The 27,678-nt window shown below is 46.6% G+C and overlaps 1 protein-coding gene across 1 annotated transcript in view; it reads right to left on the bottom strand.

Moving 5' to 3' along the window:
* Positions 1–2,497: 2,497 nt before the first annotated feature.
* The window catches only part of LOC144138318 (lysosomal alpha-mannosidase-like), a 46,291-nt gene continuing 21,110 nt past the window's right edge, over positions 2,498–27,678 (bottom strand). The window contains exons 9-17 of the mRNA XM_077670535.1: positions 24,540–24,761; positions 21,589–21,759; positions 20,234–20,449; positions 13,288–13,499; positions 12,198–12,261; positions 10,017–10,187; positions 7,989–8,087; positions 5,297–5,440; positions 2,498–3,108 (exon numbers count right to left, since the gene is read on the bottom strand). Of these exons, the coding sequence (XP_077526661.1) occupies positions 2,851–3,108; positions 5,297–5,440; positions 7,989–8,087; positions 10,017–10,187; positions 12,198–12,261; positions 13,288–13,499; positions 20,234–20,449; positions 21,589–21,759; positions 24,540–24,761 (1,557 nt within the window). The 3' untranslated portion in view covers positions 2,498–2,850. The remainder of the gene's footprint in view (positions 3,109–5,296; positions 5,441–7,988; positions 8,088–10,016; positions 10,188–12,197; positions 12,262–13,287; positions 13,500–20,233; positions 20,450–21,588; positions 21,760–24,539; positions 24,762–27,678) is intronic.

Here is a 27,678-nt window from a genome sequence, read left to right as displayed (position 1 = left end):
GAGACAATGAGAAGGGTAAGAATGGGGTGGAGTGTTTTCGGCAGGCATTCTCACATAATGAATGGCAGCCTACCATTGTCCTTGAAGAAGAAAGCGTTTTACAGCTGAATCTTACCAGTACTCACCTACGGGGCAGAAACTTGGAGGCTCACTAAGAGGGTTCAACTTAAATTGAGGACGACTTAGCGAGCAATGGAACGGAAGATGATAGGTGTAACATTAAGGGACAAGAAGAGAGCGGGGTGGGTCAGGGAACAAACGCGTGTTAAGGACATATTAGTAGAAATTAAGAAGGAGAACTGGACGTGGGCAGGGCATCTAATGCGAAGGCAAGATAACCGTTGGTAACAGAGTGGATCCTTAAAGGGGCACTGACACAAAAATTTTGCATCTTGTTTTTTTTTGTTGCGATAAGTAGCTAGTGACCTACTTATAACCTGTAGAAACCTCATTTGATTCAACGTGCGACGGTTGTTTAATTAGAGGCATTTTAAATGCGGCCAGTCGCAGTTTCGGTTTCAGCGAGTGCCGCGAAACGATGGATTTTGTGTGCACAAAGCTGACCCCGTGACCGTCGGAGGGATATCACAGAGCAGAGCCGCCGTAGCACTGTCGAATCCGCATCGACGGCACTTTCTGCGAATGCCGCCATGTATGATCTCGTGAGGCGCTTAATTAAAAAGTGACCGTGGATGTGACGCAGGCGCTGCGAGTGCAAATGCTACCGCGGCTAAAGAACGACGCGCGACGCTCGAGACCAATCTATCTCCGAAGTTATCTCGCCTTCAAAATTTTGTGTCAGTGCCCCTTTAAAGAAGTCAAGCGTGGCAGGGGGTGGCAGAGAGTTAGACGGCCAGATGAGATCAAGAACATTGCGGTGATAAATTGGTCACAGCTAGCACACGGCAAGGGTAATTGGAGAATAATGGGAGAAGCCTTTGCCCTGCAGTGGGCGTAGATAGGCTGGTGATGATGATGATGATGATGATGATGATGATGATGATGATGATGATGAAATTAATATAATTGGCTGTGAAGCAATTCAATGAGGCCTAATTTTTTGGAAAGCGTGGCTCCAGAAATGGAACTCTCTAAAAGCCAATCGCTCTAATTGTGTAATATGGTGTTTAACCACAACATAATTTCCGCCGCGTTATGCAACTCGGACATCCTACGGGCATGCTACCTTGAGGGCGTGCAAAAAAGACTCCATTTTTATCCTGGACACCATATGAGGACGGAAATGTATTTTCATTTGTTTCAATCAGTAGCAAAAGAAAGCAGCCAGTACATTTTCTTGTGATGTTAGCTCCCATAACGACAATTGTATTTTACAGCAGGGTACTGCACATGTTTCATAGTCGTTTTTGCATTGGGCAGAGCCTGGAAGGTCCTCTTTAGCTGTCTGGCAGCGGACAATTTAACTTTGTCGAAACATTGCCAGCAAACTCTGTCGACAGACTTTGTCGACAAACTTTGACGAACTTTGTCGAAATTGAAACTTGCTAACAAAGCTGAACTTATTAATTCTTCAATATACCCTCTAACAAGGTAATTTACCGTGTTTTGATATCTCCAACATCGCTCTAGCTGGCTTGCTAACGTGATGCCGTGCAAAAAAGGTTATTTTAATCCTGGGTACACTTGGCAAGTCATTTAATTTCTTTCGGTCGGCAAAAAGAAATAAAACCGGCGTAGTTGTCCTAGATGTCAGCAGAGGCATCTGTGAGGAGAGTTCTAGAACAAAAGACTCCACGCCTTCTACAAGCCCTTTGCGCGTGCGGTCTCACCTGGAAACCAGGAGTTTATGGCATGCCATCTTGAGAAAAGGGTGCATTTTTATATGAAACAAACTACGGAAGTAACTCAGGTACTACTGCTGAGCACGAGGACGGGGTTCGATTCCCGGCCGTGGCGGCCGCCCGTGTGTACGAGATTTCGGTGCACGTTAAAGATGCCCAGGTGGTCAAAATTAATCTGGAGCCCTCCACTACGGCGCACCTCATCGCCTGCGTTATTTCGTCGGCGCGTTAAACCCTACATATCAATCAATCAATCAATCAATCAATCAATCAATCAATCAATCAATCAATCAATCAATCAATCAATCAATCAATCAATCAATCAATCAATCAATCAATCAATCAATCAATCAACTTCAGGTACTAAAAGGAAAACGTCCAGCATAATTGACGTAGATGTCAGTAAAGGCTTACATAAGGGCAATACCAGAACAGAAGACTCCATGGCTCCCAGCGTTCTTTCCACAAGAGGTACTATACATAGAATACAGGGAATCCTCTGTCTGGCCACGAACAGAGCTTGTCGGCCTAGGCCATGAAGGCCGCTTTCTCCGCTTTCTGACCACAATGGTAATTTTCTCCACATTCTGAAATCACAAACATCGCAGAAGTATCATGCCGACCTGACGCATGCAAAAAAGATTGTATTTTTATTTTTATCCGGAACACTGTGGAAGTTATTTCGTTTATTTCAATCCATAAAGTGAAAACATCCGGCATTATTGACATATATGTCAGTACAGATTCCTCCGTAAGGACAACTCTCGAACAGAAGATTTCACATCTCCCACAGTCCTTCACGTGGGGGGTCCCTTGTAGAAACTGGGAGTAACCCTATAGCTGTCCAGCTATATTGTATCTGGACATACGTGATTTTTATCTGAAACACGCTGGAGAAGTCATTTCATTTATTTCAATCGGTAAGGAAAAAAATACGCCATAGTTCACGTAGGTGTCAGTAGAGGCATTCGTAAGGACATTTCGAGATTAAAAAACTCCTCGCCTCCCACTGTCGTTTCCACATTGGGCAGAAGCCAGGAGATGGTCTCTAGCTGTCCGGCAGTGGACGGACCTTGTCAGCCTTTGCCACGAAGGTGCGGATCTCTCCCGGATGCAGCGAGATGGTGTCTTCGAAGCGGGGCCTGTAGCCCCGCTTGAGCCAAACGCGCATGCGCTGCTCTTGGCTTACAGCCGGAACTGGCCTTCCACGGCGTCGCCACACGAAGTGCATAACGTCCTCCTTGTCTTGGGTCGATCCCAGGGATGTCTCTAGGATGTGGTACAGTACCTGGTTCTTCAAGATGCGCTGCGCATTTGGGGAAAAGAGCGTGTAGAGACAACTTTGAGTCGTGTGCACTGGTGGTGTTACATTTAAAATCGCTGGAAGGCTTCTTTCAAAGTCTAGTCCAGCCTGCTTATAACGAACACATCCGTAAATGGAAATCATTTGTTTATATACTTTTTCCGGTATATCTGGACATAAAATATATGTATACAAACCGTAACAGGAAACGAAGATTTGTTCCTTATATAAGGGATATCGTTCAAACCGGGTTCGCTGTAAGTGGGCTTACCAAAACAAGTTCTGCCAATCCTTCAAGTGTGTGCCCCCCCATTGAGCCCTTTCACTACTGTGAAGATGTAAGACTGGTGGAGTTGTGTTGGTGTATAACTTTATTGAGTTCCGTATGATGACTTGCTGTGTCAATCGAATAAAGACACATACATGCAACTTCCTCAGAATTTGTTCTAAATTATTTCACATGTAATTTGTTTCGGGGTAATTTCGATAAAAGAAGAGTCAGTAGTTTTCTCTATAGCGATACTCCTGCCTCCGGGAGACGGCCACGTGTATTCAGAGCAGCAAGGAATTCTGTAGCCTTTACAACTTCCTTGTGAGCTAATTAGAACAAGTAACTCGGCGTAATAGAGTCTTAGCGGCCAATTTCAGCGTGCTTTCTTCCAAGATGTCGAATTAGTTCAAGAGCTACAGAGCGTTTTCTACTATTTCTGAAGCGAGCGCGTGCGATTCTTTGTCGACGCAACCCAATAGATACGCGCAATTGGGGTCATAACACAAGCAACCACCAGACGTCTGTCGATCCGTCCATCGTACGTCCATTCTGGCTCTATAGCGGACGTCCGCTGGATGTCCGTTAAATCCGGACGTCGCGGTGGCATGTGTGGATTGGACGCTTCCATACGTCCATTCGGACATCCGAAATTGAATATTTCGGACGTTCAGCAAAAACCTACAGAAACACAAATCGAGAAGCACATGTTCCTACAATGAATACTACACCGCACAACACCAACGCACTACTGGGCAGATAAGTATGCAGGAATATGGCAAACTTGCTTCACACATAATGGTGATCATCATCATCATCATCAGCCTATCTACGCTTCCTGCAGAGCAAAGGCCTCTCCCATGGACCCGCCGCGGTGGCTCAGTGGCTAAGGCGTTGCGCTGCTGAGCACGAGGTCGCGGGTTCGATTCCCGGCCGCGGCGGCCGCTTTTCTGATGGAGGCGAAAAGCAAAAACGCCCGTGTGTACGAGATTTCGGCGCACGATAAAGATCCCCAGGTGGTCAAAATTAATCCGGAGTCCTCCACTACGGCGCGCCTCATCGCCTGCGTTGCGTCGGCACGTTAGACCCCACAATCAATCAGCCTCTCCCATGGATCTCGTATTATCCCGGTCCTGCGCTAACTGCGACCAATTTATCCCCGAAAACTTCTTGATCTCATCTGCCCACCTAACTTTCTACCGCCCCCTGCCACGCTTGCCTGCTCTAGGGATCCACTCTGTTACCCTTAATGACCAACGGTTATCTTGCCCTCGCATTACATGCCCTGCCCACGCCCATTTATTATTCTTAATTTCTACTACTATGTCCTTTACACGCGTTTGAAGATGTGTTTACTTACCATGAGTGAAACTTAAGCGCGAACAGTCACAGGGACGAGAAAGGAAACGACACCAGCGCTGGTGTCGTTTCCCTTTTCCTTTCTCGTCCCTGCGTCTGTTCGCGCTTAAGTTTCACTCATGGATGTTCACTAACTAGCTCGTCTCTCCATTTTGCTTCAGTGTTTACTTAGTGCGCGAAAAGTCGTCGCATGGCGCTTCGTTCTTCGTTCGCGATTTGGGTCTTTGATAGTTTAACAATCGATTGTAAGCACTTTCAGTGAATGTTGCACGCACTTTCAGCGAATGTTCTGACGCAGTTTTGATCTGAGAAAGCTTTCGCACTTCTAAAGAGTGGATGGTAACATTTTTTGGAGAATTCGAAACTGAGACATGTATTCAGGTAGTAAGATTACCGGTAGGCGGGCCGCAACGTAGTGAGCGGAGTTCCGGTGCTTGTCCTTACGGAAGGGCAGGCGCGTCTGTTCAGAGTTCGGGAGCTACCATAATCTCAGATTACTTGGTTGTCATAGCTGCCCACGCACACACAGGAGAAAACTCGCTATAATTTATGCTTCAGAATCACCGAAATCTGCATCCTGGTGGCGTTGGTGTAGTCCGGCATCTCGGGCGTCTGGTACTCCACTCGCACCAGGAGTCGGTCGTTCGCCACCCGCTCCAGCGTGAGCACGTGCACGTGTTTGGGGAGCTCTGTCCGAAGACCCATCCACTGCGGAACAAGGGATAAGAGTGCGCTTTGCTTTCCCTAAAGAAGCCATGAAAACAAAATGCAAGTTTGACAGTTTCAAAGAACGAACGCTCAAAGAGCGGGAGTGAAAAGAAAGGACTTTAACAAGCGCTTACTCTAAACTTCGCAAGTAAGCGCTTGTTTGTGCCCTGTCTTGAAGTCCCGTTCTTAGTGCGCTTCTAATCTTCCGCGATGTACCAACTAGTCCAACCTTTCATAAGGGTAGCGTCCTGGGCTTGTTGGTACTCCGCGACTGTATAAAATAATTGCGAAAAAAGGGGAGACACGCCGTGTGTGTCCATCTTCACTTGGTCCGTGTGTCCCCTTTTTGCGCAATTATTTTATTTAGGAACGTTTCATATTGCAAGAACTAGCCTCTCCTCCATTCCAGTCGGGAAAGACGTTTCTTTACAAAAAAAAAAACACCAATTATTGTGAAACTTCCAAATTTGGCGCTACAGTGGGGCAAAATGGACAGGGGTGACGTAATATGAGCCAGCACTGAAAGCTTAACTGTGGATTAACGCGCTGAAACTACTCTGGTTATGAGGCGCGCCGTAGTGGACTGCTCCGGATTAATTTTGACCAGCGGAGAATCTTTAACGTGCGTCTAAATGTAGAACGCACGGGCGTTCCTGCTTTCCACCTCCACCAGAAAAGCGGCTGCCGCTGCAGGGAATCGAACCCACGTCCTTGGGCTCAGCAGCAGAACGCCTTAGCCACTGAGCCATCGCGGCAGGTGCGTTAACAGCACGTTAGCATTGAAGTGATCAAACGGAAACAAGCTAGAAGTCTTACTACAACCGTCTTGTCATGTTTCGTGGTGGCGGGTTTCTTCGGCGGCCGCCAGTCGGACAAACAAGATTCTGTGACGTCATAGAGTGTCGTCCTGACGTCAGAGAGCCGGGAAGTGACTGGGGATTCGCCCCTGCTTTATCTGTTTGCCGTAACATCTCGATTATTTGTTTGAAGTTCGCGAAAAAATTGATCTTACTATCGGGACAAAGCAATCTTTTCTAAAAATCCAGACTTGTGTTTTGTCTTCATGGCTACTTTCATACTGGTGAGATCGTAAAGTGGATTCTTGCTGCGTCAGAACCGTATCCTGAGTAAGATCACTCTTTCCAGAAGGCGCATAGTTACACCAGGAGAGATAACTCGTCCCGGTACGACCACCCTGTATACTGTAGTTTCCACTGTGTTTGCAAAGATTACATTCAGGACAGCACAATCAGTGACGCCGATTGATTTTTGGCTGCTGTACCGGGACACTTTCCAGGAATTTGCAGACCGGATTACGTGGTACTCGCTCTTTAACCGACCTGCACAAATCGTGCTGCGCGTTTTAGTATTTTGTCTTGCTCATGTATCTTTTTATTCGTTCTGTTATGATAAATTTGTGGTCGTAATATTTCAGCTACAGCTGCGCGTTCGACGGTTGGAAGCTAAATTTTGACCATTATCGACGTCCTGTTTAGGAACTTTAGGATAGGGGATACAGGTGCACTAAGTAGGGCTGTTGGTGCTATGATTGAAGTGCCATAGTTTACCGGAAATCGGTACCGGTAGGATGCAGTCTTCCCAACTGCCAGAATTGGTTGTTGGCGTGCGCAAGGGAACCAAGCATGTAAATTTCAATTAACGGACTCTTACGCAACCCACCCGTTACATATTATTCAGAAACGCTGGAACATTTTAGTAAATGGCGAGGCAGCAATACTTCTGATTTACCATATATTATTTGTACTTTCAAATTGGGTTTCATTATATTGAAGTACTGACGGTTAGACGCGCCAAAAAGAAAAAAAAAAGTTTGCGTTAATTGGCATTAGGCACTTGTGGCGGCAACTACGGTAACCAACGGGGCTGCGTGTTATTAATGAATAGGTTCCCGGCCGCGGCGGACGCTTTTCTGATGGAGGCGAAAAGCAAAGACGCTCATGTGTTCGACATTTTGGCGCACGTTAAAGATCCCCAGGTGGTCAAAATTAATCCGGAGCCCTTCTCTACGGCATGCCTTATCGCCTGTGAAGCGTCGGCGGGTTAAAACCCACAGTCAAATCAGTTGTTAACGAATCGCTGGCTTGCAAACCGGGACAGATGGGCGGCGCTCTCGAGGAACACCTCAGAACACATAGTTTAATATTGTCTTGGAGGCAGTTTGCTTGGAGAATCCTTGGAGAAGCTTGGTCGTAAACCATACATTTTAGGTACTTTACGTGTAAACAGCCAGAGTTAGCTATGCTTATTTATTTTCGTCGATTTCCACAAAACCAAGGCGGATGTAGTGTTTTCCCAAGATTTGGTCTTATTGCAGAAAACGCTGAGATCTAGATGCCTCCTACGCTGGCATGTAATGCCCTGGGGCCTTTAGTCGATAAATGAAATGAAATGTCATCATTTCAACCTTGTTCAAACCTCGTTTAGCTAGCGATTCATTAGCATTCATAAAAGTCGCAAGGTTGTCAATGTTATGGCACAAGCAATCATGCACAACACCCTCGATTTCCTACAACGTCCGAAAGCCCACCTTCGTTTGTGTGAGGTTCGTGAAGTACGGTTGGTGGGCATCCACCAAGAAAAGCTGAGGGGCCCATATCAGGCGGTTGGCGAACACGCGAAGGTGTTCCTGAAACACAACAAAAGACATTGCCAGTGAGCCCAACTAACTTCTCCGTTGCTACAGTTTTCTAATCTGCAGTTAGGGGTTCAACTATCCCGGTGATCAAGCAGGATAGGACAACACCGCGGCATTTAAACAAGCAGTCAGTTCACCCTCCTCTGAGCCAGGATTCAGCCTTTATCTTGGGTGAAAAAACTTTCGCCGGTGCTTCCCAGTTGCCTAATACGATCGTCGACCTGAAGACGACGCGTTGAGCAGCATGACCTTGTGAAATGGCTTTTCCATTGGGTTCGCGTGGAAAACTGGGCGTGTTGATACATAATCTAGGCAAAACAGCGCAAAACAATACAAAGACAGAGAGAGATACACGACAGGGACTGCGTCGAACTATCAACTGGTTTTATTTTGAAAGAGAGACAATATATATATAGCCATCCAAGTTAAGGTTTACCTGTGCATGCGTAGAAAATGTAGTTTTTTCTCATACAGGGTGATAGAGGCCATGCTGACGCATTCCTCACTAGGCGTTAAAATCTGTTGTGATCCTACAATTTCACGTGAGAGCGGCGATTTGGACTTTCTAATGAAAGAAATGAAGGAAGCCAGAATTGCAACACACTTCCATCATTAGAAAGTCCAAACCACGGCTCTCAGGTGAAATTGTACGATCACAACAGATTTTAACGCCTAGTGAGGAATGCGTCAGCAGGGCCTCTATCACCCTGTATGAGAAAGAACTAGATTTTCTACGCATGCGCAGATAAACCTTAGGTTGGACGGCTATATATATATTGTCTCTCTTTCAAAACAAAACCAGTTGATAGTTCGACGCAGTCCCTGTCGTGTATCTCTCTCTGTCTTTCCCATTGGGGTTTTGCTCACTACACATGCACACACGCGCAAAAATTAGCTGAATATCTGCTGGCTTCGCGAAATATGTTGTCGAAAGACGATAGTCTTCTGCATTCCTTACCACGTAACTGCCTCTCTCCTTCCCCCGCACACCTCTCGCGCTGTTCTCCAACTGTCTCGGTCCTTCCACAATAAACGAAATCGAGGTTTGCTGAACACAATTAAAATTTCCCGTGTTAGCACTGCGGGGTTATACTTAACGCATTTAAAAAAAATCATATCGCATATGTCAAGTTCCCGTCTGTTTTCAATTAAATGAGCACAGCTAGTATCAGTTACGTGTTCATGTTTTGCCTCAAATATGCCTAATGTTTTCGTTTTGCGGAGCAATGTTGTTTGTTTGAACTCTACCACCAGATATAGAAATTTGGAAATGCTTTGCCTGTATAAGCGTCTCGTCTTAAAATCATCGTAGATTTTGGCCGGTCGGCTAAAGTGAGGGACAGACATACTTCGAATGAGCACACGTTCACATAACGTGTTGGTGAACTTCCTGATGTGTGCTGGTGCTTTTGCATTGTGGCGAAATCGTGGTGCCGCGTGTCTCGGCGCCCGACCACAACGGGGTATGTTTCCACTGCTGCGGCGTGTGCGGTCAATCCTTCTGAGTCACTTAGAAAATGAGTTGGCAGTTCTAGGAGAAGAAGCCTTTCTGTTACGTTGGTCCACGCGCTTCATAGTAGTCAGGAACAACATGCTGAGCATACCTATTGTACCGTATTGAGTTTCAGCTAGTTTCTGAACTCTCTCTGTGGACACCTGTGAACTTTCTCTGGATTGATTTTGCAGTAGCTTGTTTCACCACCACAGACATTTGTTGTGCAGAGTGTTGAATTGCGGGAGCACTTGGAAACTGGTTGGGTTTTTTTTCTGGTTTTAGGGCAGCGCTGTTACCACTAGTCGCTGCGCCCTGATATGTGGATTGTAATAAATTCTCTTTTCACAGAGAGAGCAAAAGTTCCGCGTACGGGTAGCTCAATTGAAAGACTATCATCCTTAAAGGAAGTTTGTGGAGGCGGGTACCTGGGACGCCGGAACCCTGCCGATGTGCAGCCAGTGTCGGCCGCGAAGCGGGACGCCCCGGTCACCCAGAAGGCGGCGCTGAATGAGGAACTCGAGGCTTCCGGGGGCTAGGCTTGCGGCTCCCTGGGCTCGGTCCGGGAACACTGTCAGCTGGGTATCCTGCTGCTCGCCCTTGAGAGGTCGGGGCAAAGAAGGAACAAAAAACGCGGGGTCGATGAACCAGTGAAGCAAATAAGGTGCGTGCTCGCACGCTTGCACTCGTTATCTCTCTCACACACTCATACACAGACAGACAGACAGACAGACAGACAGACAGACAGACAGACAGAGCTCTTTTAAAGCAAAGCTTTCTACCTCTACCAGCCAACGGTTCTTTCGCGGCGTGCGGGACAATAAACTCGGCGGAGGCGGCGGCGGGGGACGAGCGAGGCGGAAAGTTTCACTCACGGAGCGCACTGTAGATGGCGCGGCAAATTTACCCAGCGTTCCCCGCGTGAAAGTGCCTGCTCGCCAGTGGGCGCGTCGGCAGTACGGCTTTGTCGTCTGCTTTAGCGACAGTTGTTTTGGGCCTGTTTTGGCGCAGCTTCGCGCCCATTGTGCGCTTGCTTCGCACGGCTTGATTAACTTGTTCGACAGCACCTCCTGGGTAACCCGCACCTGACGGAATTAAGTGGTCGCACGGCAAGGATACGTTAAGGATTGGTTTGCAGGGCGGGAAAACAAAACGTACAAACCGCATACACACATCTGGCCGCTAGAGAAACGCTACCGGGCCATGAACGGGACTCCGTTTTCTAAATTGGTGAATACTGATTTGGTTGTGTTTTAATGGGTATTACAAAAGGCGAAAGGAGCAACTGGTTCTGATAAATAGCGATTACAAAAGTTCCCTCAGCTTTCTCGCAATTCTCAAACTTACTAAAGTAACTAGTTTAAATCGGTATAAATGGGAATCATTAAGCTCATATGCGGAATTGTTTCGGTGTCTGCGCTTGCGTCGCGCGGTGGTGTAGCCCCGAGCTAGCACATCAGGATGGCTAGGTTCCGCTGTCTCACCCTTCGAATGACGCCCCTCTCTGTTTTCTTTCTGCCGGCCATGGCCGACGCTGCTGCGTTCGAGACGCCGCCCGCGTGAATTCCAGGTAACGGCTGGCATAATCTGTTTTCACTCTTTGTAAAGCCACGTGTGTGAATTCAAGTGATGCCGCATGGGCAATTGTTGTGGGTGTCGTTTAAAGCTCGCAGCGTGAATTGGAGCCAATTTTTTTGTGGATACTATTAAAAAAACTTGTTGCTGAGCGAATTGGTACATATTTGAAAAAAAAAAGGCAACGTGGCGCTAAGCAGACGCAGACGAAGACAACCTCAAGCCATGGCCAATCCTGCTCAGTGGGTACATGTTATTACCAAATAAAGAAGAAGAAAAATAAGAAGGCAAGATGCGTCTATAGCATCTCGTCTTCTTCGTTCACGTCTGTTTAGCGCCACGTTTTCTTTTTCTTCAATGGTGGATGCTATCCGCAATTAATCGCAATTTCTTTGCATTGTTGGTATAATTTATGCTTACCATTTACCTTCAATTTATGAATTGCGCTGTTTTTTCGCGTTATTTGGGTTACAGCAGTTTAAAACTAAAGTAATTCGCTAGCTTTCCCTCAGTGCGCTTGACCTAATTTAGTGACATCACCTGGAGATGTATAATTTCGTCCTGAACAATGTAAGATGCCTTACTGCAAGAAATATCAAAGACACCAGAAATCATCCAAACGAATAATTATTATACATTAGGGTGACAGAACTAACTGTTTTGAACTAACTGACCAATGAATTAGTAATAACTCATCCCCGGCATATATATTAGTGGGCCACAGCAAGCGCCATACAAATGGCCCTTGCCATTAGAAATGACTGGTGAAAGAACTGATATATGTCCATGAGTAGTTCTAGACAGAAAGTTTAGATATCGGACATTGGAAATTGTGCATAAAAATGAAGAAAACAGGCAATTTACGAAGGTGCTAGTTCGGAAGCGCATTTGAAAATTTATCCTCTCTGTTTGGCGTAGTGCTTTGAAAATGTTTTTATAAGGCGCTGGGTGCCGACCAATAATGCAGTGGCCAATTACAAAACACTGTTAGAAGCAATCTGGTTCCTGATCGAAGAATTCCACTGTGAACTTACCACTACAAATGCCCACGATGTAACAGGGAAGAAATGGGACGCCACGGGGCTTCCTTCCACTCTCCTGAAGCAGGGAAACGGGAGAAAAGCATGGCAGTGGGAGTAAAAAGAGACCGATTAACAAAACCACTTTTCACCCTTTTCTTTGGTTTATAAATTGGTAAGCCATTCATTTAAGACGTCTATGCAAGCATGCGTGCATTCCTGAAAATATCTGTACGGGATGGGGTGACCCACGATATATATATACTGATATTGTGTAACATATATAGATATATAAATGACATAACGTGTGCTGTTGCATTTAATTTGCATGTATATCTATTTATTTTATTTATTTCAGGACACTGTTGGCCTTGGAGCTTTACAGGGGTTGACATTCAAGGAATGTCAAGCATGGATACATACAAATCACACAGCACACTAAACAGAAACACATTAACCTTGACATGTTACATAGCATACATTGAAAACACAGAAATTGAAAGCAAAAAAGAATTCAGTCAAAGTATGCATACAAACAAAGGACAATCAAAAACAACAGTAGACTAAGCTTACAGAAAAAAAATGTTTGAGCACTGTCTTATATGATATCACTCCCGTCACGACCCATGATATTAATTGACCAGATTTAGGGGAAATACTTAATGTCGAATATCACGGGTCCTTCGCAGACCCACGATTTTTTTACCTTTGTAATGATGCCCTCGAATGTGGAGAATCCGTGAATTTTTCGCATGTATGTGTTGAGGGTTCTGAGCAGATGTAGCCAAAGGACTGATCGAAAGTTTCGCTAGTTGTTAGATATTCATGCTTAAGTGGTTGGGCAGGACGCAAGAGAGAACCAACAAATTGATCTCTGCAGTCACGCTGTCCCTTGCCATCTATGTCCTGCATTTTTTGCTGCCAGTTAACCGTGAACATCATAGTGTCTTACGGAAGCCTCACAGCATGAAACCAGTTAATATCAATGGCATATATTATAGCATTAGTGCAGATTTGAACGTAAAATGTGGTAAAGGAGCACAAACCACACTTTGAGTAATGATAACGTTTCATGAGTACTAATGATAGCATAGCGCATGCGTACTTCCTCTCAATGCTGCGCCGTCCGTTTGTGTCAGTGTAGAAGAGCTGCCCGCTTTGGACACTGCTGTCGAAACGCAGCACGATTTCCTTGCCCTTGCTGTCCGACAGTGGCACGGCTCCGAGCGTCCACTCGAATTCGATTGCCTCCTCGTTCTCGTACAGCCGCACGACCATGCTAAGCCAGGGGGAGTAACGCTGGTGTAACTCCTGCACCTGCACTTGCACAGGGCGAGAAGGAGTTCATGAACAATGGATGACCCAACCGCCCACAGCGGTAAAGATGTGATCGCTGGTCCTGTTTCGCAGTCTCGTTTCCGGAAATTCATCGCTTCCCCGCAGTTTTTCGTCATGCTGTCGGTATTGTCCCACCTAGCTCATGCTGTGAATACATATTATTAGAGACCGGAACTTCAGGCAGAATTCCTATGTTTAGTTGAGCCCTTTCAAGCCTATTTGACATGTAAGCATAAACGAAGTGAACAGGAGCACTTTAAGCAATACTTTATCGTGCTTATTTTGAATTTATGGGCTTTTTAGCGTCTATTTTGACTATATGAGCCTATATGGTGTTTTTAGCGCCTAAAAACGCTTTTTCGGTGTTAGTTATGCCTTTTTTGGTTTTTCGAGTCGTTGTTCTGGAAGGATTGTTCCCTCTTTTGAAGCTCACAACAGGGCGTTTGTCGCACGCCGTTTGCGAAAGAAATCAGCGCGGCGTGCCAGACGCGCCGAGAAGCGCAAACCGTGTGCTCAAGCCGCCTCTACCTCGAACTTTCCACATCGGCCGAACCGCCAGAGGCTCGTGCGCAGCGATATCGCAGTCAAGCTAACCGACGACACCCCTGCCCGCACGAGATCTTATGTCCTCCTGGAGTGCTGTGTCCGTGGACCGACGGCGAAAACTTTTGCCGACGTGCCCTGTCCATTTTCAGCGCAATAAAAAAAAACAAGCAAAGAGAAAAATGAACATGACACACCCGTGTACATGCCGCTCAAGTTCAAAGGCATCTCCTGGGGGAAAACCACGTGAAAATCTGCCACACCAAAGTTTTAAGGTGATGCTACGAGCACACGCACTGTCAGTCGCCGATCACGGGAACACCACCGGCCGGCGAAATGCAGCACGCGTAGCACAAAGAAGGAACGAGAAACGGCGGTCACGCTCCGGAGAATGCGCCTGGGCGTTGCACTGGCGCCTGCTGTTCGTGCAACATGGGCTTCTAGCTTTACGGTGCCTTACGCAACCTGCCCCGACTGTCCTGCTTCTGCTGCAGAAGCGACATTGGACCACCTCCTGGGGACATGCCCAGCATTCCAACCAGCCCGAACCCGGCACATGGTAGCTCCAGGACATCGTCCAGGCCGTCCACCCGATGTTCATGTGTGGACGCTTGGTCGTCTTTACGAGCAGCTGTTGGACTTTCTTGCTGAGACTAGCCTCTACAGCATTCGGAAGTGCATGAAGCCTCTTGCTTCCCGTCACTTTCCTTTTTTTATCTTTACGTTTTTTTGATGCCCTGTTGCAAAATAGCGCAATAATAAAACGGAGCTTATAGGAGAGAGCATCTCTGTATTTTACAAGTAGCCTAGTCGTGACAGCCATCATCTGTCGTGCCCGGTAGCCTTTAAGGGCATTTGGAAACCTAAACATAGCATTAAGGGAATTAGTTCCATAGAATAGACAGTTTTAGCATATCGTTACCGTGTTTACGTTACCGTTTACCATGTTTGCGGGAGTTGACTGCGCAGCGCGAGAGTTACCGCGAACGGTAACTTACCGGCATAGGCTTCACCGTCGCCAGCGCTTCCGGTAACACGGTAAACCGTAACGCAAACACGGTAACGATATGCTAAAACTTCTTAATGTTGAGTGCTGTCTACTGTTGATTATCGGTATATAATGCAAAGGTACCGAATGGTGTCATTCCCGCAGCTTTACTAATCATCAGCTTTTGCAGGACAGTATGGCTCAGTTATTTCTACAGAATTATTGCACTTCACTGCACTGTCCATAGGATCCATCGGTGTTGTCATGAGCTGAGAAGGTCATTCTGCTCTGTCAAGGAATAATCAGTTGCTGTTGAGATCGTTCTTCCAAGCGCAGTTGTGTCTTCAAGGAGCAGTTACCGATTGTGCCTCTTCCACGAAGCTTGTTATTACACATTAGAGAACTAAGCTAAGGGTAAAAAAACCACTACAAAAACAGTCAAGTGGTAATAGCATCTTTGCAGTCGACAAAAGCGTCGCAGAAATTATGTACGCCACACTACACTTGAACGTGACATGGCACATTCGTGTGATCATTTTCTCTGCACACTCTTAGCAGAACGTATTTCAGAAGATACGAGCTCGGGTGCTATTCCGAGAGCATTCAAGAGGTCCAGGACAGATCCGCCACCATTCCCGATGAAGCGGTTGCCTAAATCCGTCTGACATAAAATTCCTGGATTCAATGAGCTAAAAGGACTGCCGAAGCTTCTCAGCAGCAAACATTCTGATAAATTGTGATGGAACTGTTGACTGAATTATTGACTGAAAGGAGGTCGAACTACAAGCAGTAAATCACTGAGTATTGACTGAAAGGAGGTCGAACTACAAGCAGTAAATCATTGAGGTGTGCTTGGTTTGTCATAGTTTTCAAGCCCTTTATTTTGGTGTCGAATCACTCTGAATTACACATAACACTTAAAATAGCAAATGTGCGGCCTATTTTCATGAAGAAAATAAAATTTCTTTCCAACAGCGCAAGATTTGTTCGCTGTTCTCACTGCAAGTGAAAAATTTCTCCTAACATACTCTGTTGAAGTAAATACGAATGGAGCCTATACATGCCTAAACGAGACTATTTTGCGCCTACATATGCCTGAATGGCGCTTTTCAGTGGCTATTGGGGGCGCTTTAAACCTAGGTCTTCAGTTCTTAAAGTTCCGGTTTTTATATATAATACAGAAGTGTTGTCTATAGTGGGACGAAGTGCATGATATACTATGCGAGGTATTATGATATTGGGTATTTAAATGAAACAGCAATATTTTAAGTCAGCCGTTGCGATATTGTTCTCAGACAGTTTTGAAAAAAAAGAAAAGCCTTATTTTAAGATTTTTTAGTTTCTGAGCCATTTTGTAGGGAAGAAACTGGCAATCAGGCATGCCTATGGCGAGTTTTCGTTTCCGCTTGCATGTACAGTCAGCTTTTAGGCCAGCAGTATGCAGCTGTCATTTCCAATTTCTGCTTATGAAAAAAAAGCGTTGGCTTTACTTGGTAGCAAGTTAAGAATGGCAATAGGTCATATAGTGTATCACTCCGCTATAGCGACGGACCAGGTTGTCCCCGCGCGCACGCGTTTTTGAAGCAGATTGCGCTTAATGCGTGACATAGTCTGCTTTTACCAGCGAACCCGTTCTTGGTCGAGGCTTTCATGGGACGAACTGTGGTAACGCAGACCCAGTGATGTGGAGAGGGCATAGCTTAGTGAGGAGGAGGACAAGCATCAAGCACATATGCAGCAAGTCAATAGAGTGCTTCAACGAGATTCTGGTGAAGCTTTGCTAAACTACTAATCTGGTGGCAATGTGTATACTTGTCAGATTTTGAGCAAAAGAAAAAAAAAACACGAAGCATATTTGAGGCAAGACATCAATACAGAAGCGATATTTGCATTGTTATTTTAAACAACAATACATAGGTGCTCGGTTTTTCCGCTAGCAAATAAAAAATACGGCGTGAAAAAAATAAAACAGTGCTCGCGGTGCCCTCTTGTGGCAGTGGTCCAAGTTTTAAACTAACAAAAGAATCCAATAGATGGCGCGAATAGTGGAAGAGGGCATAAAAAGGAATTGGCGCGAACGGGAATTGATCTACTGGCTTTAAGAAGTTCCATGAAGCATAGCCTTGCAATTAGGGAACGTCAGGCGGCTTCGCTGTTAACCTCAGCGTTCGCAATGTTAAGACTAATTTTTTCTCCCGCAGTTTGCCAACGCTGAAGTATTTCATAAATAAAATAAGCCCAAAAAATCAAGGAAGCGACGCGTGTCCCGTTCGAAATGCTTGCTGTAACGCACTCTTAGCCGCGAGCGAGGAACAGCCGGCTGCGGTGATGAGTTTGCAGGAGCAACTTCCATTGTCGTTCTTAAACGAACCCTGCGACACTTTTTTCAACGTTTTCTTGAAATTTTATATGCTTGGAGAACGTAGTCACCCAACACACACAGTACTTAGACTAGGGGGTCGCAAAGTACCTCAGCCAAAAATTACTGCTCTATGCCCATCAGATAACTTGTAAACTCGCTCAAAAGATTTTTCTCTCTTTCCCGGTATTGACGTTCTTCAACGGCTTGAATTACGTCACTAAGGCCATGTAACGGCTGTTGGCCGGTTTTCCTTCAGTTGCAGCAATGAACGCTTTTCGACAGCAACTTAAAAAAGGCTACAGAAATAAAGCAGAAGTGGAAGGCGTATCTGGTGCGGCGAGCAAATCACGCAGTGCCGCTCCGTGCTGGCGATAACTATAGCTTTCGCATTGGTTCCAGACGCGAAGGAAAGAGTGAAAGCGCTTATCGGAAATGTTGCAGGGTCCCTTTAGGTTATACCCGAGCACGGTATCATAGAAGCAGTCGGTCTACGACACACCTCCACATCAACCTGACTGCCTCTAAATTTCCACTTAGCACTCGCTCTTGTGGAAAGCTTGCCGTGACTATCATTTAATTTCATTTTTTCCCACCCTAAAGGCCGAAGGACTATTACGTAAGAGTGCGCGTGCAGACATGAATTGCACAGCCTTAAGAAAATAAAGGGAAGAAAACACAAAATGAATGTACGAAAGTACGGCAGGTATAGGTGGCATAAAGACCACACAAAATTGCAGTATACAGAGAATGCAGTCATAAAGTACAAATGATACCTCAGCATCAGAATGTAAGAACACATTTGCAAGGTACGTGATATGGAATATGAGTCATTAATTTATCGTGGAAAAGTTTGCGTTTGCAACATGGGGCGATGGCACCGGGTAGATTGTTGCAGAGGGCTATTGAGGAAAGAATGAGTTCAGTATTGACGAAGTGCGGCTGTTAAGTCGTGCTATGGCGTTGCTATGGCTGGTACGGGACGAGGTACGGTGTGGCAGTTTAAGAGAGGTTGTCGGGTCTTTGGGTGACAATGAAAAGGATAAAGCAAGCAGAGTTGTGATCTGATCCGGCGTGCCTGAAGTGAATGCAGGGTTTCAGATTGCTTTACAGCCGTGACGCTGATGATGGGGGGGGGAGTACTGAAAGCAGATGAAGCGGGCAGCAATTTTCTGTATGACTTCTAATTTATGAGTGAGGTATGCTAGTGATGGATGCCGAATTGACGATGTGTATTCGACCCTAGGTCGCGCAAATGTTACGTAGGCTAGCAGGAAATGCACGTTTCAGGTTTTGGCGCAGATATATCCGAGCGTGCACTCCGCGTCTGAGCAGATAGTTCAAATTTGTAATACCCATGATAGGGCCGATGTGAGTTAAACTCCGAGGTATATGTAGGATTGTGCAGGTGTAATCAGGGATGAGTTAATTTTGTATGGGAACTTTGTTGCTATGATTGATACTAGTTTGCATTTGTCAATTTTTAATGGCATTAATGATTTATCGCAAGGTGCTGCAATATGTGTGAGACCTTGCTGAAGAGCAATGCTGTCTTCAGGGTTGCAGATGGTGTAAATGACGCAGTCGTACGCGGGCAGTCTTAACTTGTTTACAATATTATTTGGTACGTTGTTAATATAAATTGTGAAAAGCGGTGGAGGGAGTCATGCACCCTGTGGGACGCCCGACGTTACATTAGTCAGAGACGAATTGGTCATTGACTGTTGCAAATTGTATACGATTGATAAGAAAATGTTTGAGCCAGAAAATTATGTTAGGGGGAATACTAAGATTGAAAGTTTGTGGAGCGGGAGGCTGTGAGGAACGTGGTCGAATGCCTTAGAAAAGTCTAGAAAGACGGCATCAATCTGAAGACTGGCGTCCATATATTGTAGTTAGTCATGTGTAAATTAGCTAATGGGATGCACACGAGAAAAATTTTCGAGAGAGAGAGAGAGAAAAACAGTTTCATTGAGTCCTGTGGTTTAGCGGTGCGTGGTGGCCGCTGGTTGAAGTCTGGCGGTGACAGCTCTTGTGACCAAGAGTGTTTTTAAGTCCAGGTCCGAGCTGCTCAGCGCACGCTCCCACTGCTGATCACTATTTACACAAGGGAGGGGATTTTGGGAGCATGCACACACAGAGTGGACAAGTGTGGCGGGGGCGCCACAAAGGAGGAAATTCGGTGAGGGATACTGATCTGGGTACATGCGATGGAGTACTGCGCGGCAAGTAAGGGTATTAGCTTGCGGGAGTCGCCAGAGCCGTCCACGATAGTTGGTGAGCCCTGGATTAGCGGGGTGATAATGGCGGTGGGTGAGGCGAATGCATGATGATGTCATGATAGGTGATTAGGTGGTCCCTCGCTAATCGGGCACCATCGTAGGGGGTGATGCTAGCCCCTGCACGGATTTTGGTGTGGGTAAAGGAATTTGATTGATTCTAGATGGGTCATGAAGTAAGAGCATATGATGTGTCCAAGCCGCTTAGATGCGATGCTAGTATGAGAGATAGGTCGATAAGTCGCTGGTATTACAGGGTTACTCGATTTGAAAATTCGAACAACCTGGGCTTTTTCCAGTCATCCGGGAGAGAGAGAGAGAGAGAGAGAGAGAGAGAGAAAGAGAGAGAGAGAGAGAGAGAGAGAGAGAGAGAGAGAGAGAGAGAGAGAGAGAGAGAGAAAGCTGTGTACTGAAGAAGCAGCGAGGTTTGCTGTGTAAAATTTGACTATATAACATTGCAGTATTTTCAGTAATTTGCTGTTCTCTTGTCCCTCCCTTGTAGCTGAAATATCGCCGCACGGTTTAAGCCTCGCCACCTGCGCACCTCCGTGCCCCGAGTGAGCGTGTAGGTGATGTTGTGTCCCAGGTCGAAGGGCTCGTCAGTGACCGGGTTCAACACTCGGCTGTCGGAGGCCTTGCGGCTGCTGCCTTGGTAGGCGTGGTAGGCCATGAACTTGTGCTGCAGCGTCACCTGCAGTCCGCCCTTGACCATAAGGCCCCGGATGTGGCCCGTCGCCGAGTCCACCAGCAGACGGTACCGCTGCGCAGATTCACGACTACTTTATTAAATTGGCCGTGAAGAAAAAATACAAATTTGGTTCATAAAAGACTGCTTTGCCCCGAGAACAATGACACCGATTGTAGCGCGAACTTCAAACAAATAATCGAGATATTGGGGAAGACAGATTATTGATTGATTGATGGGTTTAACGCGCCGACGCAACGCAGACGATGGGGCGCGCCGTAGTGGAGGGCTCCGGATTAATTTTGACCACCTGGGGATCTTTATCGTGCGCCGAAATCTCGTACACACGGGCGTTTTTGCTTTTCGCCTCCATCAGAAAAGCGGCCGCCGCGGCCGGGAATCGAACCCGCGACCTTGTGCTCAGCAGCGCAACGCCTTAGCCACTGAGCCACCGCGGCGGGTGGGAAGACAGATTAAGCAGTGGCGACACCCCAGACAAATTTAGGTGGTTTTTCAATGACGTCACAAAACCTTGTTTGTGCGAATGGCGGATGGTAGGAGCCTCTAGTACCGTTTTATTGCATCACTTTAACTCTAACGTTCAGGTAACACAGACAATGACTATGGTTTTAGTGCTACCCGTAATACGTCACTCGTGACCATATTACGTCACTGTAGCGGGAAATTTGAAAGTTTGGAATGTTTCTTTCATTTCATTGGTTAAAATAATGTCTTTCGTAGCTGTATAGAGCCGAGTGGGTCACCAAGGGCTAATTCTTTGAAAGTGAACAAAGTTATATTTTTTCTCCACAGCTAGCTCTTTGGTAAGGCTAATAACATTTGTGGCCAATAACAATGTGGCCAAGTTTCTCAATGAGTAGATACTAAACAACTTCTATTATTTTAACGCATTCCTCCGATAAGACCAAGCAGATTTTAACTTGTCTGATTTTCAGCGTTGTTTTCCCTGCGACCCGCCGAAAAGGCCCAATTCACGTAATATATCTGCGGCGCTCTTCCTTGCATGTTGACCACATGGCGCCATCATTACCTGCGGAGCTAAGGCGCAGCTCGTTGAGAGAGAGGAAAGAGAGAAAGATTTTTGCAACTCTCTGCAAATAGGCAGAGATTTGCACAGTCGGGCCAACATATATGCATCGCTCTATATTGGCATTCGGATGCGAGCCTTCACTTTTTTTCTCCCGAGGACGTACCTTGTTTCTGATGACGGTGAGCTTGATGGACTTCTCGACCTTGGACATACGGGGCTGCCTTGGTTTCACTGGTGGCTCCTGCGTCCTCTGTACGAAGTGCGCCGTCACTCCCAGGGGCTGAAGCTGCGACTGGAACACAAGCTCGTCGACCTTGTCCTCGGTTGACAGGATCTGCACCGTTGGCAGAACCGATGCACAGTTTAGAGGACTCGAGTGAGTGAGTGAGTGAGTGAGTGAGTGAGTGAGTGAGTGAGTGAGTGAGTGAACGAGGGAGCGATTGAGTGAGTGAGAGGGTGAGTAAGTGAGGGAATGAGTGAGTGTGTTGTGAGTTGAGCTGTGTTTTGTGGCACATAAGCAACTGAGGCTATCATGCGCCAAACATCACGTATTGTGTTTTGTTTTGTTTTCTAGATGACTCATTGTCCTATAGCTATATAGTTTTTTTAAGAGCGTTGCTTCTTTTGAAAAACTAGAAACGGAGGAAATTTCGCAAGAGCATTCTCTCCCAAAAGTAGACTTGGGTGAAATGGAATGTGTTCATTGTAGAACAGCACAGAATGTTTTTCTCAGAAACTCAAATTTCGTACATGAAAGTAAGATACATGAAAGTAAGATGTGGTTTACGGTTAGCTGTTGGTCACATTTTTCACATTTCGGTTTATCCTGATTTATTAGAAGAAAGTTATGGGTCAAATGTGTATGTATTTGTAATGCGGAGACGACATAGAATAACTACCGTGAAGCGTTCTTATGTCCACTTCATTGCCCCTTTGCTACAGTGGGTTTAACTATGTGAAGTTTGTTGTGGATTTCCCCACCCCATGAGGACTGCCATTTTTCTGTCAGTTTACCCTGTACAAATTTCATAAAGCCAGTGTGGGGAAACTGTACTTGTTGAGTAACCAGGAGAGGAGTGCGTGAGTGAATGAGCGAGCGAGCAATTTTTTGATTGGTTGGGAAATTGGTGACGCAATGCAGGTTGGCAGGTAGCGCGTTTGGTGTGCACTGACGCAGTGACATGTGCGGTGGGACGTGGCTGATCTCAAAGGCAGTTCAAAATTAGCCATGCTACTTGTCATGGGGCCTTACGGGAAATAGCATTCTAGCAGTTATAGTCAAACCCGGCTATAACGAACCCGGATAGAGCGAATTATGCTATATATCGAACAAAAATAATTCAGTTATGGAAATACATGGGAAACATATTCCTTATAACGAAGTTCACATCCGATATATCGAACTCTGCGCGCCTAGAATGTCCGCCGAAAGGCATGTTCTCGGAGCGGCGATTGAGATGTGGATTGGCCGCGACCACGGAGCAAGAGTTGCGACTTAGACATTGCGCCTCGCACGGAGCGACATGACGCCCGAAACTTCCCGTAACTGTTTCCGACGCGCGGGACTCACGACGGAACCCGCGCAGAAGCGAGACCGGACCAAGACAGCAGCATCGGTGAACTGTGGGAAGAGCTCCCCCACATTCCCGATGATGTCGCGAGTGAAAGCCGTCCGACGCTTATAATGAAGCGCTTTCGGCAGTCAGTGTGCTCCGCCAATGCTTCTTAGATTTTGGAGGACGCGGACTCGAACTGGTGCAAATAATGTTTCGTGTAGAGAATGCTATGCTTGTTGAAGCCGCCAAAACGAAAGTGGAAACAAAAATCACCGCTTTTTTCTTTGCAAAGTAGACAGTTTAGGCGGAAAGTAGCTTTAATACTTGCAATAAATGGACTATTTTGGTATGGTAACGGCTACTTTACTCTGTTCGTTTTTGAATGCGGGGATGGTGGAGTTGCGGAGGGGGAGGGGGCTCCCGCGGATTGTGAACTTGTAACGATAAGTTCGTTATAGCCGGGTTCGGCTATATCGAACTATTGGATATATCGAACTAATCGCGGTGTATATTGCAATTCGCTATAAACGGGTTTGACTGTATTTCATAAAATAATCCTTGTGACCCGTGTCTCGCTTTGTACAAAAGATATTTTCAGAAATTACCCAAAAATTCGTTGTCATCCCGCCCTGTGAAAGTGGATGTCCAGCAGTGCTGCTATAAATCACTACAATTGGTGAAGGAGGAGGGTATGAAATGTTTCTCGCCGTCTCGGCGAGCTTGTCGCTAGCGCTCGGCTAGTGTCACTAGATAACGGTACAGAGTATCGGCACTCTTTTTGTTCCGTGCCGTCGCCAGGATCATTGGTCAGTTCGCATTACGGGACATTTGTGTACACTGCGACACTTCATGGGCGCTGCCATTTCGTTGTAGCCGGTCAACTCTGGTAGGCTTAGCTTCCGCTCCCCGCTCTGCGGCTGCACGCGGCTAAAGACGTTCCGAATGCGAATCAGAAAACTCGTGTAACAGCATTTCAGCAGCAGAAGTGTGTCGGAAGATGCCGTTTTGCTGCATCTTCGGTAGTGTGGTTAACAAACGACCCAGTCGAAGTTAATGGCGAGGCCGTAGATGCACCAATCTTGCAAAACTGATAAACACCAAAGTGGCCGCCGCTACTGCCTTGCGTGCCTCACTGGCGGTACTCTAATACCTTATCTGCTGACTCTACGCTCGGCTTCTCTGGCGCAAATTGTGGCTCCCGCCTAGGCCTAGCCTGACGCATGTGCTCGGCGTCTTGGGCAAGAGTGGCTCTATGTAGTAACACTAGTCCTGCCTAGTCTTCCAAGAAAATCTGCAAACATAATCTTTGTCAGGAACTCAAGGTGCGAAAGTCGCATTGTTGACAGGCGCGTTATCCCCTATGATGTGGTTTCGATGCTTGTTTTGTGGTTTCCTTGAACAAAGTATGAGCTCTATTCTGTGTGCCTGATTAGACTGACTCAGCCGCTAGGCGTCTTAGGGATTTCCGCGTTGGCGTTTTTGCCCACGGAGATAAAACTATTGGGGTAAAGGTATACAGCTTTGCTGTGACATAAAACGCGCGGGGGAGAGAGCGAACCTGGGCAGGCTTGCCGTCGACGGTGTAGAAGTATCCCCGCTTGGCCGGAAGTCGCAAGGGCGTGTTGTAGGCGTAGGCGAGCGGGTTGTAGACGAGCAGCCAGGCCTCGTCGGTTTCCGGCGGCTTGCAGTCGTCCTCGGCTTCGAGGCAGTGCGTGAACTGCAGTTGGCCCATGGAGTTTCCGTCCCACATGAGGTAGCGCAGAGCCTCGTCCATCACGTGCTATCGCCGACAGCAAAGAGAAAGGAGACGAGGCCGCTTGACACAAGAGCACGGGAACACACATTAACCGATCAAATAATAAATGTGGAGGTAAGTGCGATGCAAGACGAATGAGACAAGAGGTTAAAGGGTCCACGAAGGCTGGATAGAAGTTTGGTTCGTTGAAAGCACATGCCACCACACTCTTTCACTCCTGGAAGTGCGGTGTTGTAGGAGGTCGGGGGCCCCCGACAGATCAACAAGGGTCAGGGGCACGTCGCAATGATAGAGGCAGCTTTGCACGCTTTGATTCCCGTGTCAAAGGGACCCTGCAACACTTTTTCCAACTTTTTTTTGAAATCTCTGAGCCTCTGGAGGGCAATGAGGCGGCTCATGCTGCCGCCCGCGCGCACATCTACCGGGCGCGCTCCCCTCCAACACTCCAGCATCACCGTCGGAAGCGTACCATTCGGTACGTCAAAAATTCAGACATCTTCGAACACTACCGCCTGGAACGCCGCATTTTTCCACCGCCCCACGACAAGTTGACTAAGGAAGAATCCACCACCTAGCGCCTCCTTCAAACCAACACCTATCCGCACTGGCACCCCCCATCACGCCATCCACCCCAGCTCCTACTCCGCCACCGGCAAGTACTGTCACCAACCCTGCAAACTCTACCATATGATTTGGGCGTGCTCCCACACACCATCCCTCACCCTATTCCGTCCCCCAACCATGAGCAGTGGGAAGGTATGCTAGCCAGCCCGGAGTGCAGCGATCAGCTTCGGCTGGTTGAAAGGGCCCACCTGGCGGCGACCGCTCGGGGACTTCTGGACTGAGAAGACCCCCCATTGCCACTACTCCAGAACTAATATAGAAATAAAGTTTATTCCTCCTCCTCCCTGCTGAACCTAGTCACTCAACACACCCTATACTTAGATTTGGAGTGTTGCAAAGTACCTCAGCCAAAATTCACTGCTCTGTGCCCGTCAGATAACTCGGAAACTCGCCAAAAAGATTTTTCTGTCTTTTTCGGTATTGACGTTTTCGACGGCCCGAATTACGTCACTGAGGCCATGTAGCGGCTGTTGGCCGGTTTTCCTTCAGTTGCAACAATGAACTATTTTCGATAGCAACTTTAAAAATAAAGCAGAAAAACAAAGCATAAACGAAAGGCGTTAATGGTGCGACGAGCAAGTCACGTGGTGCCGCTCCGTGCTGGCTACAACGGTAGCTTTCGTAGTGCTTCCAGACGCAAAGGAAAGAATGAAAGCGTTTGTCGAAAGTGTTGCATGGTCCCTTCAAGGGACCGCAGTCGACTGGTTAAAGATGCATGGGGGCCCAGCGGTACGCGGATTCGAACCTGGTACCTCCGCATACGAGGCCAAGCAATAGCTCGGCGCAATCGCTCCGGTTTAAAGAGACATAAAGACAAAATACAAGATTGGTTCATCACAGAATATTCAGGAAAGCTTGCACTCACGCTCAATACTTGAATGGCAAAACTGTTGTAGGTGAGCATATCTGGACACAGCTGTTTCAGTATCATTGTTTATTTGCATAGTTGCGGTGCTAGAAATCGTCGTGATATGCATCGAAGAGGTTGTCGTCTTCTTCGCGGCGAGTGGTGCATGCAGAGTCATCCTCAGCATTGTAGACTTCCATCAGCTCAACTGGCGAAGCTTGCACTAATAGCGCAAGGCTTGAACCACAGCAAAGCTGCAGCATTTCTTTATACCTGAGCACGGAAAAACACATCACCACGCAGTTGTACAAGTTTTAAATTGTTTATTTACATCTTCCGTCGTCGCGTTGCAGTGTGCTAGTAGTAGTCATCGTTCTACGCATTGATATCGTCATGTTCCTCATGCTAAGCATTACATGTGCGTCAGCGCTTAACGACAGCGCTGGAGTTTTTCTTTCTTTTTTGCTAAAGCCACTGCGCGAGCCTGGGATCAGCGGTCGCCTTGAGGCATATGCACGCGCTCACGATCACTCGGCGTTTTCTTGGTATTTTTCTTGCAACGGCGAGCTTACGGCTTGTACAGCAGCTCCGCTGTTAAAAGGCCACCGTTTCCTGATAAATTGACACCAACGCTTGCCACAAGTGCATGGGAGTACGACGCAACTGGTGAAAAAAAAAATGAAGAGGAGTGTGCCATGAAAAACTAAATAAAACGGTATGGGAGGTTGAGAACACATCTACCAACAGGTGTTGTGTCGTGCGTGTTCTTCAACCTTCTGTCACGTTAATTTTGCATGGTTTGTTACTCTTATCTAATTAAGGAGAGATTGATCAAACCAAAATGTTGTTACAAGGCAAGAATTAGCAGCACTTGCGGCTGTGAAATAAGTAGAAGAATAAATGTATATTTTTTACAATGTCTACAAAACGTATATCTCGAAGACGAGCGAGTGCTACTGCTGGGTTTCGATTGTACTATTTCGAGATGAACTACAAATTAATAGACTGAATGGCAAACTCAACGTGGCAAGAAAATATGCCAAAACTAATCGTGCACTAACGTCGTATAGCATCCAAGTCATTAATAATATCTGTGTTTTTTGTCGTCAGAGATAAGGGGAACCGTCTTTTTGAGCAACGGTGTCCTGTCGGTGGAAGAGACGGTCAAGCACACATGCAAAACAGAAACCCGTAAGATGCAGTGAACGAGATCTGAGGAAAGTTCTCTGAGGTATTACTATTGTTTCCGACAGAATTTGTTGTCGTAAACAAGCCGAAGGAGAGAGTAAAGTAGCAACGTGCTACCCCTGCAGGTGTAGCGCATTTGTACTAACAGGGCGGCTCTTTGGAACAATCTAATTGCTTAAATTGACATGAGAAAGCTGTTTTGGAGGGGATGGTGTTCCCCAAGTAAAACAACATTTTAGAGCTTGGAGAGAGAGAGAGAGAGAGAGAGAGAGAGAGAGAGAG

Source organism: Haemaphysalis longicornis, unplaced genomic scaffold (genome assembly GCF_048455015.1).
Source record: "Haemaphysalis longicornis isolate Haplotype H1 unplaced genomic scaffold, Haemaphysalis longicornis Haplotype H1 scaffold_5, whole genome shotgun sequence".
Lineage (NCBI taxonomy): Eukaryota > Metazoa > Arthropoda > Arachnida > Ixodida > Ixodidae > Haemaphysalis > Haemaphysalis longicornis.
The sequence above is the reverse complement of the archived record's forward strand: the minus strand, read 5'-3'. Positions and strand labels throughout refer to the sequence as shown.